Here is a 15,621-nt window from a genome sequence, read left to right on the forward strand (position 1 = left end):
GCGCCTTCTGTGCATCCTTGGGATAATTCAAGAGCACCTCTGAGCATGCACAGAGTCCTTTCCCCCCACTTTGGGGTTTCCAAGCCAGGCTTTTAGGGGGAGCTCTGAGCCATGGATGGGGACCTGCTTTGCCCCAGCAGGCAAGATCTTTATTTATATAGACCACTGTTCCATTAAAAATCAGCAAAAATACATAAAGCCATGCAGCCAAGCCCAAACAGAAAAGTTAAAACCAGGCAGGGTAAATTGGGAGACGATGTAGAAGCACCGACGCCTAATGCTGCCTCTCTTCCCCTCTCCTCGGCAGTCCCCCTGGTCTCCAAAATCTGCCCCAGCGACACGTACAAGGTCTGGAAGTGTGGACAGAACCTCCGGGTGGACACGACACTCCTGGGCTTTGACCACATGACGTGGCAGCGCGGCAGCCGCAGTTTCATCTTCCGAGGACAAGGTTGTTGGGAGCTCAGCTGAGCCGCTTCGCGTCCCGGGGCCCCGTAGGGAAGGGAACTTGAGGAAGGAGGGAGAGTCAGGGGCCACACTTTCCCGTTGCGGAAAGTCAGTGCTTTGGGGGGACTGCGGGAGTGCATGGTGGTGAAACGGGGCACAATTATATTGTGATGAGTTATATAAAGTATGTGTTGACTGTCTAGCTGTTCTGTATTCCTAACCTGCTCTAAGGGCCTTGAGGCAGCAGACACCTGCCTGTCGCCTCCACAACAACTCTGTGAGGTAGACTAGGCTGAAGGGTGGAAAAAAGCCTGTTCCTGACCTGCATGCTGCACAAGTTGTACTGGTGCATCTAGCAGCTTTGGTGCTGCAATTGCTACAATTTGTGCGGGGTCTTTTGTTGTTTGATACTGAGGGGTATACACATTATCAAAGAAATAAATAATTTGGGGTTGGCTGCTGCCCTTTGGGCGCAGATGGGGCAGAAGGCAGGGAGCCCGACAGCAGGTGGCGCCAGAGCCAACGTACTCCTGTTTGTCCCCGTCTTCCTCCTCCCTGCTGAGTTCTCACTGGGACTGAAGGAAGCTGGCAGCCCCAGAGACCGGCAGGCAGCAAGAAGGCAGCTGGGTGTGGGGTGGCTGAGATCAGACCGAGGATGGTGGGGCAGTGCCGTATTTTCCCCTAAGGGACCGCACACTCCACTGGTTTCCCCTTTGGCCAAGCCACATTGTCAGGATACATCCCTCTCAGGAGGGCACTGGTCATTTCTCTCTCTTCCTCTGCCCAGCAGACAGCAGCGCCGTCGTGATGGAGATTGACCACGACCGGCAAGTGGTCTACACCGAAACGCTGGCGCTGGCCGCCCACGACCGGGAGGGACTCCTGGCCTTGGTGCAGCCCACGGAGGAGCAGGTGATGGGTCGCCTCCTGGCCCCCGTGGTCGCCACACAGTTGGACACGCGCAACATTGCCTTTGAGAGGTGAGCCAGGATCTCATCCTCTGGAGCAGCGGGGAGGGAAACCTCTGCCCTGCGGGCCAAATGTAGCCCAAGCCATGCCCTCTTCCCCAGGCCACGCCCTCTCCTGAGCCACACCCCTTTCCTGTCCCCTCGTCACCCCTCCTTCACCCTCTCCTTGAGTGTTTTCGCCTGATCGTTCCTCTTTGCTGGGCTGGAAGGGGGGAGAGAGGCGTGTGTCAGTGTCAAGGTCAGTGGCGTAGCGTGGGTTGTCAGCACCCGGGGCAAGGCAAGTAAGTTACGCCCCCTAACCCGTTGATTTGCGCCCCCTAACCCATGGATTTGCGCCCCCTAACCCTAACCCCTAGATGTTGCGCCCGGTGCGGCCGCCCCCCCTGCACCCCCCACGCTACGCCACTGCTCAAGGTGGGTGCCGGGAGCAGGTCAGCCACAACTCACAAGGTGTCAGTGAAGTTGACTCTTTAGTGGAAGAAACAAAACAGCGCAGGCCTCATGGTCACAGCAACTCTTCCCAGCAGAACTTGCCCCAAGGAGGCAGTTGTGAGACCCCACCTTCCCACAGCTCCCTAAATCTCCTCTTCCCCCAGGTCTTTTCCAAGCAGTCTGAGGCTCCTTCATCTTGCCTGTCTTTGCTACGCCCTCTTCATACCTCTACTGGTTCTGGGCGGTCAGGGGGAGACGAGCTGGTCCCTGGCTTCTTCAGCAGCCTGCCTCATCTCTTCTTCTTGACCCCACTCTTCTACAGCCTCCACTTACGCCTCTGATTCTGGATTTCTCTTGGCCCCAGCCTCTTCCTCCTCACTAAGTCCTTACCTCTTTAGCTTCCGACGCCGCCTCCTCCCAGTCTTCTCCCTTGTCTGCCTCTGACCAGTCACTGTTGTCCCACGACCACTCCCCTGGCCCTGAGGCTTCTCCCCTTGGGGGTTCCCCAACTGCTGCCTCCCCCCACTCCTCTGCATCCAGCCAGTCCATGGCAGAGAGAGTAGAAGCTCTCCTGCTACTCTACAATGTTCTCCACCCCCATCGTTCTGCCCGGACACTGAGGCCCAGCGCCGAGGGCCTTCTGGTGGTTCCCTCCCTGAGAGAAGACAAGTTACAGGGAACCAGGCAGAGGGCCTTCTCAGTGGTGGCGCCCGCCCTGTGGAACACCCTCCCACCAAATGCCATAGAAATAAACAACTACCTGACATTTAGAAGGCATCTGAAGGCAGCCCTGTTCAGGGAAGCTTTTAATGTGTGACATTTTAATGTCTTTTTAATCTTTGTTGGAAACCGCCCAGAGTGGCTGGGGAGACCCAGCCGGATGGGCGGGGTACAAATAATAAATTACTATTATTATTATTACTAGACAAAGGGAGAACTTTCAAGCATTGCTCCGCCTCTTTTGCCTCCGGGATCTGGCCCCTGAGAGGCTGCCCAGGAGAACATGCGGCCCTCGTTTTGAAAATGCTGGGTTGGGTTGAGTTGTGAGAACCCCTCTTGTAGGCATCTCCAACCAACATCTCCTCCAGCTGATTGCTTCCACGGTGGAGGCCTGTTCTTCTACCCCTGGAAGAGGAGCTACTACACAAAACAAATGAAATACCGCGAAAATCCCTGAAACGAGAAGTAATCAACTAGAAATATTATCTCATAGAAATAAACTAAATAATAAAAATCAAAAAGTTTAAGGGAAAATTTAGAAAAACATAGAATTGTACAAAGCCTTAACGGGATGCCGGCTACAAACCTCGTTTTGTACAATTCTAGGTTTTTCTAAATTAAGCTTTTTGAAACTTCTCGTTTCAGGGATTTTCACGGTATTTCATTTGTTTTGTGTAATTTCTCGGGTCCGTGACTTTCTTTTTTCTCCTGGAAGAGGAGCAGCTGCTCTTGGCATCCAAATTGCACCCAAGACTGGGCTTCACCTGGCCTCTCCCCATCTTCCTCTCTGAACTGGAGTTGAGTGGCGATTTATTCCGTGGCCGGGAGAGAGAGCTAATCTCCACCTCTGCTGTTGTCTCACCTCTCCCTTCCAGGAACAAGACGGGTATTTTGGGCTGGAGGAGTGAGAAGACCGAGGTGGTGAACGGGTACGAGGCCAAGGTGAGGACCGGTCCAGGCGAGTATCTTCTCAGGAGAAGGGTCTTTGAGTAGAGAAAGTAAGCAAAGGACCGTACAGTCAGGGCGATGGAAGCAGAGAGCTTTATTGATGAAGACGAGGAGCTTGAAGCGGCTGCAGGGAATGTTGGGGAGCCAAGGGAAGTTGCGCTTTCCCAGAGCCACCGGCAGCAACCTTTGGCATTTTCCCTGCCTCCCTCTTCAGGTTTACGGGGCTTCCAATGTAGAGCTCATCACTCGGACGCGGACTGAGCATCTCTCAGAGCAGCACAAAGGAAAAACCAAAGGTAAGCCTTTTGACCTCTCCTTGCGGGGGTCTTCCAGGGTGTACAAGGCGGGCAGAATCCTGACACCCAAGAGCCGCACTGCCTCTGTCTAGAGCCTAAACTGAGAGTGATCCAGTGGATTTGCGGTGGACGGACCACCCGTGTTTTAACCGATTGCCAGTCCAGTTAAAATCAAGGGCTGTAGCTCAAGTGGCAAGTCCCAGGTTGAGTCTCCAAAGGCATCTTCAGGTAGGACAAAACCCCTCGCTAGGAAACCTGGCGAGCCGCTGCTACCAGTCAGTGCAGGCAACACTGGGCTTGAGGAGACCAACTCAGCCCAAGGCAGCTTCCTATGTGTAGATGCTCTACTGCTGAGCTGTGGCCCATTCCCAAAGTCTCAGAGCTGGGCTGAGGGCTGACGACCGAGAGCATTGAGAAAGCCACAGGTTCCGAGCCTGGGAAAAAGCTCTACTGGTGTGTCTGTCTTTTACAGGTGGGAAAACCCCTCTCCAGTCCTTCCTGGGCATTGCCGAACAACATGTGGGCCCCAACAATGGGGTGAGTACAGAAAGTGTCCTTTCATACTGCATCATGGTGTGGTACGCTGGTTTGACATCAACTGATAGGAAGTGCCTACAGAAGGTGGTAGGGACGCGGGTGGTGCTGTGGGTTAAACAGAAGCGGCTTAGTCATGCTGCCCACGTGACCCGGAAGCTGTAGGCCGGCTCTCTTGGCCAATAAAGCAAGATGAGCGCCGCAACCCCAGAGTCCGTCACGACAGAGCATGACTAAGCCGCTTCTGGTGAACCAGAGCAGCGCACGGAAACACCATTTACCCTCCCACCAGAGCAGTACCTCTTTATCTACTTGCACTTTGATGTCCTTTCGAACTGCTAGGTTGGCAGGAGCAGGGACCGAGGAACGGGAGCTTACCCCGTTGCGGGGATTCGAACCGCCGACCTTCTGATCGGCAAGTCCTAGGCTCTCTGGTTTAACCCACAGCACCACCCGTATCCCATGACATGAATAGGATGATGTTAAGAGTATGTAAAAAAGGAAAGATTAATATGAAAACCTTTGAAGTGAGGGAGGGAAGTCCATGCTTGATAGAGCGTTGAGAAAATAAGTGTACATAAGACTGTAGAACATCAGTGTATTCGTTTTGTTTTGTTTGTGTTAAAGAAAACTTAATAAAAAGCATTTTAAAAAAAGAAAGACTAAGAGATCTGAGTGTGGGGTTCTTGTGTAATCTCACTGTATACAAGTGACAATAAAGTATTTCAATTCCAATTCTATTCTCTCTCCCCGCAGGCTCTCATCACGCAAACATTGAGCCACGCCAACCCCACAGCCATCACGCCAGAGGAATACTTCAATCCCACTTTCGAGCTGGGCAGCCGGGATATGGGGCGCCCCATTGAACTCACCACCAAGACGCAGAAGTGAGGCTGGCTGGGTGGGTGGCAGGGAGGGAGGAAGGGATAGAGATCCTCCTTTGAGTGGGCTGGAGGTGAAGGACAGCCCAGGGCTCACTCTCTCTCTCCCCCCCCCTTGGGCTTCTCTGTCTCCCTCCGTCAGGTTCAAGGCGAAGTTGTGGCTCTGCGAAGACCACCCTCTCTCGCTGGCTGAGCAGGTGGCCCCCATCATTGACCTGATGGCCGTCAGCAACGCCCTCTTTGCCAAGCTGCGGGACTTCATCACTCTGCGCCTGCCCCCGGGCTTCCCTGTGAAAATTGGTGAGGAGAGCCTCCCCCCAATCATCTGGGCTGGTTGGTCCTTCTCCTTCACGCTTGGGCATTGCAGCGGGTTGAGCTACGTGACCCTCCAGGTCCCTTGCAGCTCCACAGCTTTATGAAATGCTCCTTTGACTCTGGGCAAGAGAGCCCAGAAATCATGGCGATGGAAGGGTCTCAGGGTCATCTAGTCCAACCCCCAGCAGTGCAGGAATCAGGGCCAATTCTGGGCAGGCAGGGCTGTAGACAACACTGGGTGTGCTCACATTCGTGGCCTGAAATGCAGAGAGGTCATCCCCTCCGCCCTCGGCTGCTTTTTGAGCTGCATTTACGCAGAGGTTTTCTCATCAATATACGGATTGGAGATGCCACACCCAACATGCAGAGCTTTTCTTATTCTTTCCCACCTGCAACATGCCCCCCCCCCAATTCCTATTCACAAACCTGTCATCTGCCCCACTGGAGGCGCACTCCATTGTCTTCAGAGGCAGATAGATGCCAACCCAGATAGGACCTTAAGGTCCACAAATAACAACACTTTGGAGGTCCCGAGCCTCAAGGAGGTTAGAGTGGTCTCAACTAGGGCCAGGGCCTTTTCAGCACTGGCCCCAACATGGTGGAACGCTCTGTCACGAGAGACCAGGGCCCTGCGGGACTTGACATCTTTCCGCAGGGCCTGCAAAGCAGAGCTGTTCCGCCTCGCCTTTGGTTTGGACTCAGTCTGACCCTTATGTTTCCCTCCCCTTATGGTCTTGATTTATCGGCTACTTTAAAATGAGGCTGCATTTTAAATTGCATTTTAACCTGTATTTTAAATTGGGTTCCCCCCCTTTCCTCCCCCCCTTTCCCCCCGTATTATGTTTTTACTGTGATTTTGTTGGTGTTACCCGCCCTGAGCCCGGCTCTGGCCAGGGAGGGTGGGGTATAAATAAAATGTGTTGTTGTTGTTGTTGTTGTTGTTGTTGTTGTTGTTGTTGTTGTTGTTGTTGTCATGCCTATTCATTTCAGTGGCTCTGAGTAGGACTAATGTTGCATAAAAGACCTAATCTCTCTCGTTCTCTCCCCACCCGGCTAGAAATCCCCATTTTCCACATCCTCAATGCCCGCATCACCTTTGGAAACCTCAATGGCTGTGATGAAGCTGTGGTCTCGATCCGAGGGGCCGGCAGCCCTGGCAGTGACGCCCCGTCGCCAGGCAGTGATCGCTCCAGCATAAGCAGCTCCAGCTCTCTTGGTATGTTGGGGGGCAGAGGAAGAACATAAGGGGAACCTGCAGGATCAGGCCCATGTCCCATCTGGTTCAGCCTCCTCTTCTCACAGTCGCCAACCAGATGCCCCAAAGCAAAACCCACAAGACTTGAACACAAGACCCCCTCTCCCCTCCTGCAGTTTCCAGCAACTGGAAACTTAACTGCCTCTGCAGAGCAGAGCCATTGTGGCTGGCGGCCATCGACAGCCCTTCACTACTCCACAAATTTGTCCAGTCCTCTTATAAACCCGTCTTGGTTGGTGGTTGTCACTGCCTCCTGTGGCAGTGAGTTCCATAGATTAGCTATGTGCTGTTTGAAGAAACAGCTGGGAGCCTTTGGAGGGGGATCCCCTCAGCTCTATGAGGCACAAGGGAAATGGATGTAAAGGGGGGGTGCTTTTAAAGGGAATGGAGGGGGCATGAAGCAAGATACAAAATGTCCAATGCAATCAGAAGAAATCATAACACCACTTAGGGGCCATGTGCCCAAAATTGCTTCGGAAGTTTCAGAAACAAAATTATAACAATCAGTGCAGTTTGGAAACAAGTGGTTAAAACCACCTTCTCCTTCTTCAGCCTTCAGCAGCAATCACTCGTAGCCGAGTAAGATTGTCTTCCATAAACACGGTTTTAACAATGAGTCCATAAGTGACTGTGGAGGCCAATTCTGGATCCACATGTCCTTCTGCAGTGGGGACATTGGTTTCCGGGCGGGAGCTGATCACGGTGTGGATTTGCCAAGCATGCCTTCCTCCTAGCACGTTTCTACCTTGCATCCTGAGTTTGAGTGTCTTCAAAGCCCATGACACCTTTGGTAAAGGCTGTTCTCCACTGCAGTTTCGAAAGATGCAGCCTGCCATCTTGATTCAAGATGGCGTCTGACCGTCTCCAAATACAGGCAGGAATCTGCTCCTTGGTCTAGGAAGCTCTCCTGCAAAACCTGATTCCAGCAAACAGAAAAACCACCTTCCAAAATACAGAGCAGATCCATAGCGGAGGGAACCAGAGGAAACTCAGGGCAGAAGTCCTAGGCCCCATTCGGCAGAGCAAGGGGGAGGGCGCAGGTACATTTTCCAGGGGTGGGGAGTAAGCAGAGCAAGGCTTGATGAAGCGAGACCTCTTTGGCAGGGGGGGCTGTGCTGTGGCTTTGATCCTCTCCACCCACCCCCCAGGCTCCTGCCGGTGCTATGAGATGGACCCGTCTCTGTTTGAGGCCCCGCGAGGCTACAGCGTCATTGGGACCCATCCGGAGCCCCTGCGGGGAGAAGACGATGACGACCTCCTCCAATTCGCCATCCAGCAGAGTCTGCTAGAAGCTGGGAGCGAGTATGACCAGGTGGGCCTCTCCATCCCTCCCCTGTTCCCCGAGACCGGAGCTGTAGGGCTTGGGGGATCTGTTGTTCTTCATGCAAAAGAGTCACTGGCAGACACCCCATTGTGGCATCTCAAAAGACCTCCAGGAGCCTGGCTGGTGGGGAAAGCTTTGCGTAGGGGAGGTGTTACCATTCAGGGGAGAGCGAGAGTAATCTGCTAAATCAAGGCTGGGGAACCTAGTGAGAACCTGTCAGTGGCTGCACACCAGATATGGCTCTCATCTGTATGTGCATGGCTCCTTCCAGGCAAGCAAGAGACATCATTACACAGGCCAGACAGTCCCAAGGGCTGGTTTGGTTGCAACAAGCAACTATGGTTTGTTGTGACATACAGTGGTTCTGGGCTCTCACTCTTTTCCCTCTTTTCTTCCGGTGCGTCTGTTTTTGTCTGCAATGTCTCTTCATGCCTGAACCCTAAACTGTGGTTGAACTTACAGTTTAAAGGGAATGAGCCAGCTTCAGAAACTGTGGTTTCGGCAAACCACAGTTGAACAAAGCATGCTTAAGACAAGCTGTTGCGTTCTGAAGGCAAAGGAAGGACTGGACTCTGATTAATACAACAGACACGAGGCTTGACCAGCAAGACCCTGGGAGAAAGTGCGCTTGCCACTCCCTGGCCCAGGCCGTTTTTATTCACAAAAGAACTTTAACACAGCGTTTGTAAGAACCAATCAGATTTCCTTTGAGCATTTCAAGAAATCCCCATGTGGGGACAAAGTCAGATCAGAGGAAGCCTCTTAACTACAAAGAACTGTTTCCTATTTGAGCATGCATACATGTTCAGGCTAAATAAACAGGAACTAAGGAGGAATGCATGTAGCAAACCCCGGAGGTCATAAAAGGAAAGACAGACATTTTACCACCTCCATGTGAATTCTGCTCCTGGCCCTAAGATCCACCTAAAATTAACAAAAGCTACATCACAGCTACCTGTGTAGAATGCTTTATACGTGACTGTCAGGCATAGGGAAAACGGGGCAGAGATGCAGAGGCTTGTGGGATTAATCAGAAACCGTGTCAATGACTTAAACCCAGCCAAAGCGATGCTTTCATGGCTTGCTTCATTTTTCATAATTCCTCATAGCAATCCCACATGACCACCACAACTAACCATGGTTTGTTCAGATTGGGACGTAACACTAAACTGTGGTCAGCTGAAAATGGAAGGAGAACCTTCCTGTTTCTTCCACTTGTATGCAGAACGCTAAACTACAGTACAAAAGCGGGCAGAAAAGTGAGGGTCCGAGCTCTCAGGTGCATCGAGGAGCAAATGTCTTCTGCCGCCCCCCCCACCTCATCCCCTCTTGTCCCCTGCAGGTTACCATTTGGGAGGCGTTGACGAACAGCAAGCCAGGCACCCACCCCATGTCCCAAGACGGGCGCAAAGTCGACAGGTGAGCGCAGGATGCTTCTGACAACATCCCTTCTCCATTTCTGGGGTCTCCACACCAGGGGCGGGCAAACTTCACACTGGTCAGATCTGCTTTGGGTTTCTTTAACAGAACCCCCAAGCCCTCCAGCCAGAACCAATTGCAAAAGATACATTGGGGAAAACTTTTAAGAACAGAGTGTCTCTGAGCTTAGGGATTTGTTTTCAACACTGAGCTGATGCAAAAGTCCATTCCTGGTTAGCAAAAGATTTCTTTTTGATTCAGAGACCTAATTGGACCATAGTAAGGTACCTTTTGGGTGTTCCCACTGTCGTTTGTCTCCTGGTTGTTGACTCCCAGTTGTTTGTCAACATCCACAAAGAGCCTTGTTTTACTTTAAAGGCTTGACACATTTTATTACGGCCCCAAGCTTTTGTGGACCACTTCATTCGTAAAAGAAGAACATCTTTTATTATGGTATAAGCGTTAAGAACATCAGAAGATGGAACTGGCAAAATTGTAGAGGGGAGGAGAAGCGTTATCCCTTCTAAGTGGTTACTGGTTTCGTATTGTAATATGTTGAAAGAGGGAACAAGGTGAAGGGTTGTATTTTTCAACGTTGTCTTGGCGGTAGATGTTCTTGTCCGTGGCTGGCTGGTGGGTGGGTGGGATCCAGCATTCAGTGTAGTAAACGCAGTAAAACTGTCCATTCTCACATCAGAAGAGCTTGCTGGGAGAATATTTTGGCTTTGCCTGATCCAGCAGGCTCTGCTCTTTAATGCTAGCTATGGAATTCAGCTTTGGGAGAAGCTCGTTTTCGTTTTTAAGAGACAAGTTCCTAGCCCTCATGATTCTGTGAGAACAGGATGCTGGACTCGAGGGGCCCTCTTTGGCCTGTTCCAAACAGGACTTTTCCTGCATCCTCACAAAGTGAAATAAATCAAAATCTGTGTATGTTATACAGTGGTACCTTGGTTCCCGAACGGCTTGGCTCCTGAACAAATTGGCTCCCGAACATCACAAACCTGCAAGTACCTGTATTTTTCGCTCTATAAGACGCACCAGACCACAAGACGCACCTAGTTTTTGGAGGAGGAAAACAAGAAAAAATATATTCTGAATTTCAGAAGCCAGAACAGCAAGAGGAATCGCTACGCAGTGAAAGCAGCAATCCCTCTTGCTGTTCTGGCTTCTGGGATAGCTGCGCAGCCTGCATTCGCTCCGTAAGACGCACACACATTTCCCCTTACTTTTTAGGAGGGAAAAAGTGAGTCTTATAGAGCAAAAAATATGGTAAGTGTTCTGGTTTGTGGACGTTTTTTGGAAGCTGAACGTCCATTTTGGCTGTCGGCAATGTTTTTCGGGACAATCAGAAGCCACGCCTTGGTTTGCAAACATTTTGGAAGTCAAACGGACTTCCAGAATGGATGGAGTTCGGGAGCCAAGGTACCACTGTAATACCATTCCGGCAGCAGAATAAGTCTCCCCTTGACCGATATCATTTAACTGAATTGCAGACTTAAGCAGCCTCTCTTTCCTTTGCTCCTCCAGGACGCCCCAGCACACGCCCCCGCCCCGCCCCACAACCCCACAGCAGCCCCCCGCGGCGCCCACGGCGGGCAGGGGGCCCAGCCACCCGCTGCCCAGTTACGCAGAGCAACTCCGCCTGGCCATGGAGCTGTCCGCAAAGGAGCAAGAGGAGGCCGAGCGGCGCTCGCGACAGGAAGAGGAGGAGTTTGAGCGGATCCTGCGCCTCTCACTCACCGAACAGTAGCAGAACAACCCCCCCCCACACCCAATGATCCGGGGAAGGGGGGGCGCTGCGCGATGGTGGGGAGCCGGCAGCACCCATGCACAATCCCCTGGCCTGCCTCCAGGTGGCGCCAGAGCTCCGCAGACTCTGAGGACCCCCCTTTTCTATTCTCAGCCATGCCAAGTGACTTATCAGCAAGGATTTGGGGGGGGGGGCAGGAATGGAAGAATTTGGGGGCGGGGGAGGGGCGTAGAAATACTGACCCGACTGGGGAGGCGCCAAATGTGCCCCACCTCCCCAACACTGAGCCATTTAACAGCCCTCCCCACTCCTCTATTGGGGGGGGGGCTGGGCAGGTAAGTCTCAACGAACTGGAGGTTTTTGCACGGCGGAGGCACTTAGGGGAGCAAAGTGGGGGGGGGGGAGAAGAGAAGCAGAAATGCATGCTCCCCCCCAAAAAACACACACACTCAAAACACTTCATCCCTGTCTCTGTACAGCCTGCCAGACTCTTAGCTGGGTGTCTTCCCCATCCTGCAGTGGGCAGGATCCATCCTCACGGTTATGCATTGCCCATGAAAAGCATCCCACCCTCCCTTTGGGGCTGGGGGCGGCTGTGTGTGTTTCTGCAATTCTGGGCACCAGCAGAATATAGGAAAGGGAGCGGGAATCAATATCGGACCAGAGGGGATCTTTTTCGGGGGGTTGTGGGGGTGTTGCTATGCAGTAGCCGCTGGCCTTGTAAGTTGGGGGAATTCGTGGGTGGAAAAAGGAACTGTTTAACGTCCTACGTTCGCCAATCTAACTTAACTCACCAGCCTAGATGGCTTTGAAAGAGAACTGGACAAATTAATGGCGCATGCTCTTCTCATGTTCTTATTACAGTTGTACCTCTGTTCTCAAACGGGATCCATTCTGGGAGTCCGTTCTGCTTCCAAAAACGTTCGAAAACCAGGATGTGGCTTCTGCCAATCGGAAGTCACAGAAGCCACGTCAGACGTTTGGGTTCCAAAGAACGTTCCCAAACCGGAACACTCACTTCTGGGTTTTTGGCGTTTGGGGGCCAAAACGTTCGAGAACTAAGCTGTTCGAAAACCAAGGTACGACTGTAATAATAATTTGAAATAGTATTTTTTTTTCAATTTATATCCCACCCATCTGGCTGGGTTTCCCCAGCCGCTCTGGGCGGCTGACAACATATAGAAAAACACAACAAAACATCAAGCATTAAAAAACGGAGTATCTTATACGGACTATAAATAAACCAATAAATCAATAGAAAGCAATAACAATAATACCCCCCAAAACAACCACCCTCACCAACTGCTATTAGCTCTGGGAGGGAGGAAGACCTAAGTTGTTAACTCTGGAGGGAGAAATTTAAAAATAGAAAATTAAAATTAATTGGAGCCATAGAATTGTAGAGTTGGAAGGGACCCAAAAGGGTCATTTAGTCCAACCCCCCGTGATTCAGGAGTCACAGTTTAAGAATCCAGATTATGGGAAATTAGCGTTAGACAGGTTTAAACACGTTCTCAAGTACTGCTTAATCTCTCCAGCCCCAGTCTTCAAAGCAGTCTGTGGGGCTGCTCATTATTTACAAACTAACTAACTAACCAGGAGAGAATTTAATGTCATTTTTAGTTCAGGCTAACAGCTTTCATTTAAAAGCAGCAAGGTTCTAGCCCTCATTGACACCAGAGATACATGTGGCTGATGGGCAGGAAAGCAGAGTGACAAGGTGGAGTCGTGAGGCTGCTTACAGAGTAGACCATTGAAATTAATGGACCCAAGTCAGTCATATCTATGCGCTCCAATGGGTCTACTCTGAGGAGAATCAGCTTTGAGTACAACACCATGGTTCCAGCTCCATCCAAAATGTATTGATCTCTTCCCATTGCCTGGGAGAAACCATCAATGTCACAAGCGGGGGCGGGGGGGGAATAAAATGGCAGAATGGATAGGTATTATACAGGGACTTTAGCACTGCATAGTTGGAAGGGATCCCTGGATCATCTACTCCAACCTCTTGCAATGCCGAAATTGCAGCAAGGTGTTGGTTTAAGTTTAAAACGTTGCACACCTTGATAGCACACAGCCTTCCCCCTCCCTGCAGTGGGTCTTCCCTTCACAAGCCTTTTTTTTAAACTTGCACTTGAATCAGAGCAGGAAAATTGGTGCCCAGCTATGGAGAGAAGCAGGAGATGATTGGTAAGGAAGGACGGTGGTGGGCGGGGCTAGGGGAAAGCAGGCGGAGCAAAGGATGCAAATCTTACCTGTGTTCACTCTGCTCTGTCCTCCATCCAAGAGGCAGGATCAGAACTCCAGGATGCATTTCCAGGCAGAAATCTTCAAGCAGAGTATAAAGCAGGGGCAGTGAGGGGTGTGGCCTGTAGGGAGAGGGTGTGGCCAGGGAGGAGGTGGGGCCTCTAGGCAGGGGTGGGGCTAAGGAGGAGGTGGGGCCTGGGGGTTCCAAGGGCCCAATAGAGAGGCAGAGTGAGGGGGACGCCACTTTCAGCCCTGCATTTTGAAAGTCCACAGCGCTGGGATAATTTAACCTGGAGGTGGATCCTGGAGATAAATTCTAGATTATTTTAATCTGAAGGCTGCAATTCAGCCAGTAGCCTATGCCCTTCCCTGCCGCCCAGCACCAAGTGCACTTACGAACCCTGCTCTTCAAAAACCCAGGTCTCTCCTGCCTGATTCCCAACCCTCCTTGTTTGGTATCAACGCTGCAATGCTGTTTTTGCCTAAACACGGCTTCCAAACTCCAACGGGAGGGCAAGGGGAACCCTAAGTGCCAGGCGCGGGGGGAGGAAGCAGCACCCCCCAAGCCTGGGAAGTGGGGCAAGCTTTCCTTGACATCTCCAGGGCTCCAGTTGCTGCCTACACCTGAGTCAGTGTAAATGGGCAGGTTGATTTTGAAGGCGGAGATGTGTGCAGCTTGGTGCCCCCTAGCAGCGAAGAACCGTAGAGTCGAAAGGGACCCCCAAGGGTCATCTAGTCCAGCCCCCTGCGATGCGGGAATCTCAACATGATCATACGCGCCAGGTGGCCACCCAAGCTCCGCTTACAAACCTGCCGGGAGCCTGTTGTACCGCCAAGCAGCTCTCACCGCCAGAACGTTCTTCCTGAGGTTTAGTCGGAATCTCCCTTCTCGTAACTTGAAGCCATGGGTTCGGGTCCTGCCTTCCGGAGCGGCAGAAAACAAGCTTGCTCCATCCTCCATGTGACGGCCCTGAACCCGCCTCGCTGTCCTCTGCTGTCCCACAGATCCCTGCCCCAAACTCTTCGCTTCTTTTCCTCTTTGAGACAGAGCTCGGAAGTTGGCGGACGTCACAGTAAACCGTGGTTTGCTGAACCAGGCCAGCGGCTTTGAAATGGAAGGTTTCAGCCATGACCACTGGCTTTACTGGCTTCAAGGGAGGGGTCTGTATGCTGCAGCTAAGGGTTTGCTCCAGTTCTTATTCCTCCCCCCTTCTCCCTGAAAACCACACCTCCCCTGGTGTAGCCCTCCTAGAGCGTCTGGAGCTCTCCGAGGTCACGACAACCCCCGTTGTTCAATGGTGCTAACCTACACACAAATACACACACACACACATGCCTCTTCCTTGTCCAAAACCTTTGCCAGGCAATGGCGGGGGGCCAGAGATACGCCTCTAGGCCTAGTTCTCAGACGTGCCCCAACCTCAACACCCCACCGAGACAAGACAAATGTGTCGTGCACAGTTTGGGGGTGGACCGGGGTGGGGGGTGTGTGGCTCTTCAGGAAGGATGTGGGTCCTTAACCCCCACGTGCCAGGGGGAAGCCACTCTCTGAGGGGAGGGACCACAACAACCAGCCTGCTCAGGTGTGTTACCTACACAGAGACACAAAATAAAACCTCGTGAACCTTCGCTGTCTCCTGCCTCCGTCCTTTTGGCGTCTGTTGGGAAAGGGCCGTAGTTCAGTGGCGGAGCAACCAGTCTGCAGGCCAAACTTCCCCAGGTACAGTTGAAAGAGGCTCTGCAATTCTGAATCTGGGATCTATGGTTTTAGAAGAAGCTCTTTCATTTTATTTAATAAAATGGTAAAGGGACCCCTGACCATTAGGCCCAGTCGTGACAAGACTGGGGTTGCGGCGCTCATCTCACTCTATAGACCAAGGGAGCCAGCGTACAGCTTCCGGGTTATGTGGTCAGCATGACTAAGCCGCTTCTGGCAAGTCAGAGCAGCGCACAGAAAGGCCGTTTACCTTCCCGCTGGAGTGGTACCTATTTATCTACTTGCACTTTGACGTGCTTTCGAACTGCTAGGTGGGCAGGAGCAGGGACTGAGCAACGGGAGCTCACCCCGTCGCGGGGATTCGAACC

At 52.0% G+C, this 15,621-nt stretch overlaps 1 protein-coding gene across 1 annotated transcript; it reads left to right on the top strand.

Moving 5' to 3' along the window:
• The first annotated feature begins 163 nt into the window (after positions 1–163).
• LOC309520246 (ankyrin repeat domain-containing protein 13B-like) lies at positions 164–15,164 on the top strand. The gene is made up of 11 exons (XM_082201847.1): positions 164–451; positions 1,238–1,427; positions 3,443–3,509; positions 3,730–3,811; positions 4,284–4,348; positions 5,102–5,232; positions 5,369–5,526; positions 6,599–6,757; positions 7,945–8,108; positions 9,463–9,539; positions 11,067–15,164. The coding sequence occupies exons 1-11, from the start codon at positions 202–204 to the stop codon at positions 11,287–11,289; spliced, it is 1,566 nt and encodes a 521-aa protein (XP_082057973.1). The 5' UTR covers positions 164–201; the 3' UTR covers positions 11,290–15,164.
• The last annotated feature ends 457 nt before the right edge of the window (positions 15,165–15,621 follow it).

Source organism: Podarcis vaucheri (assembly GCF_965113315.1).
Source record: "Podarcis vaucheri genome assembly, chromosome: 15".
In the NCBI taxonomy this organism is placed as follows: Eukaryota; Metazoa; Chordata; class Lepidosauria; order Squamata; family Lacertidae; genus Podarcis; species Podarcis vaucheri.

Bases quoted from the DNA above. Each gene is read 5' to 3' on its own strand.
- LOC309520246 (XM_082201847.1), top strand. From the start codon at position 202: ATGCAGCCAAGCCCAAACAGAAAAGTTAAAACCAGGCAGGGTAAATTG. The intron at 452-1,237 runs GTTGTTGGGAGC...TCTGCCCAGCAG, and splicing joins TTTCATCTTCCGAGGACAAG to ACAGCAGCGCCGTCGTGATG. The intron at 9,540-11,066 runs GTGAGCGCAGGA...TTGCTCCTCCAG, and splicing joins GACGGGCGCAAAGTCGACAG to GACGCCCCAGCACACGCCCC.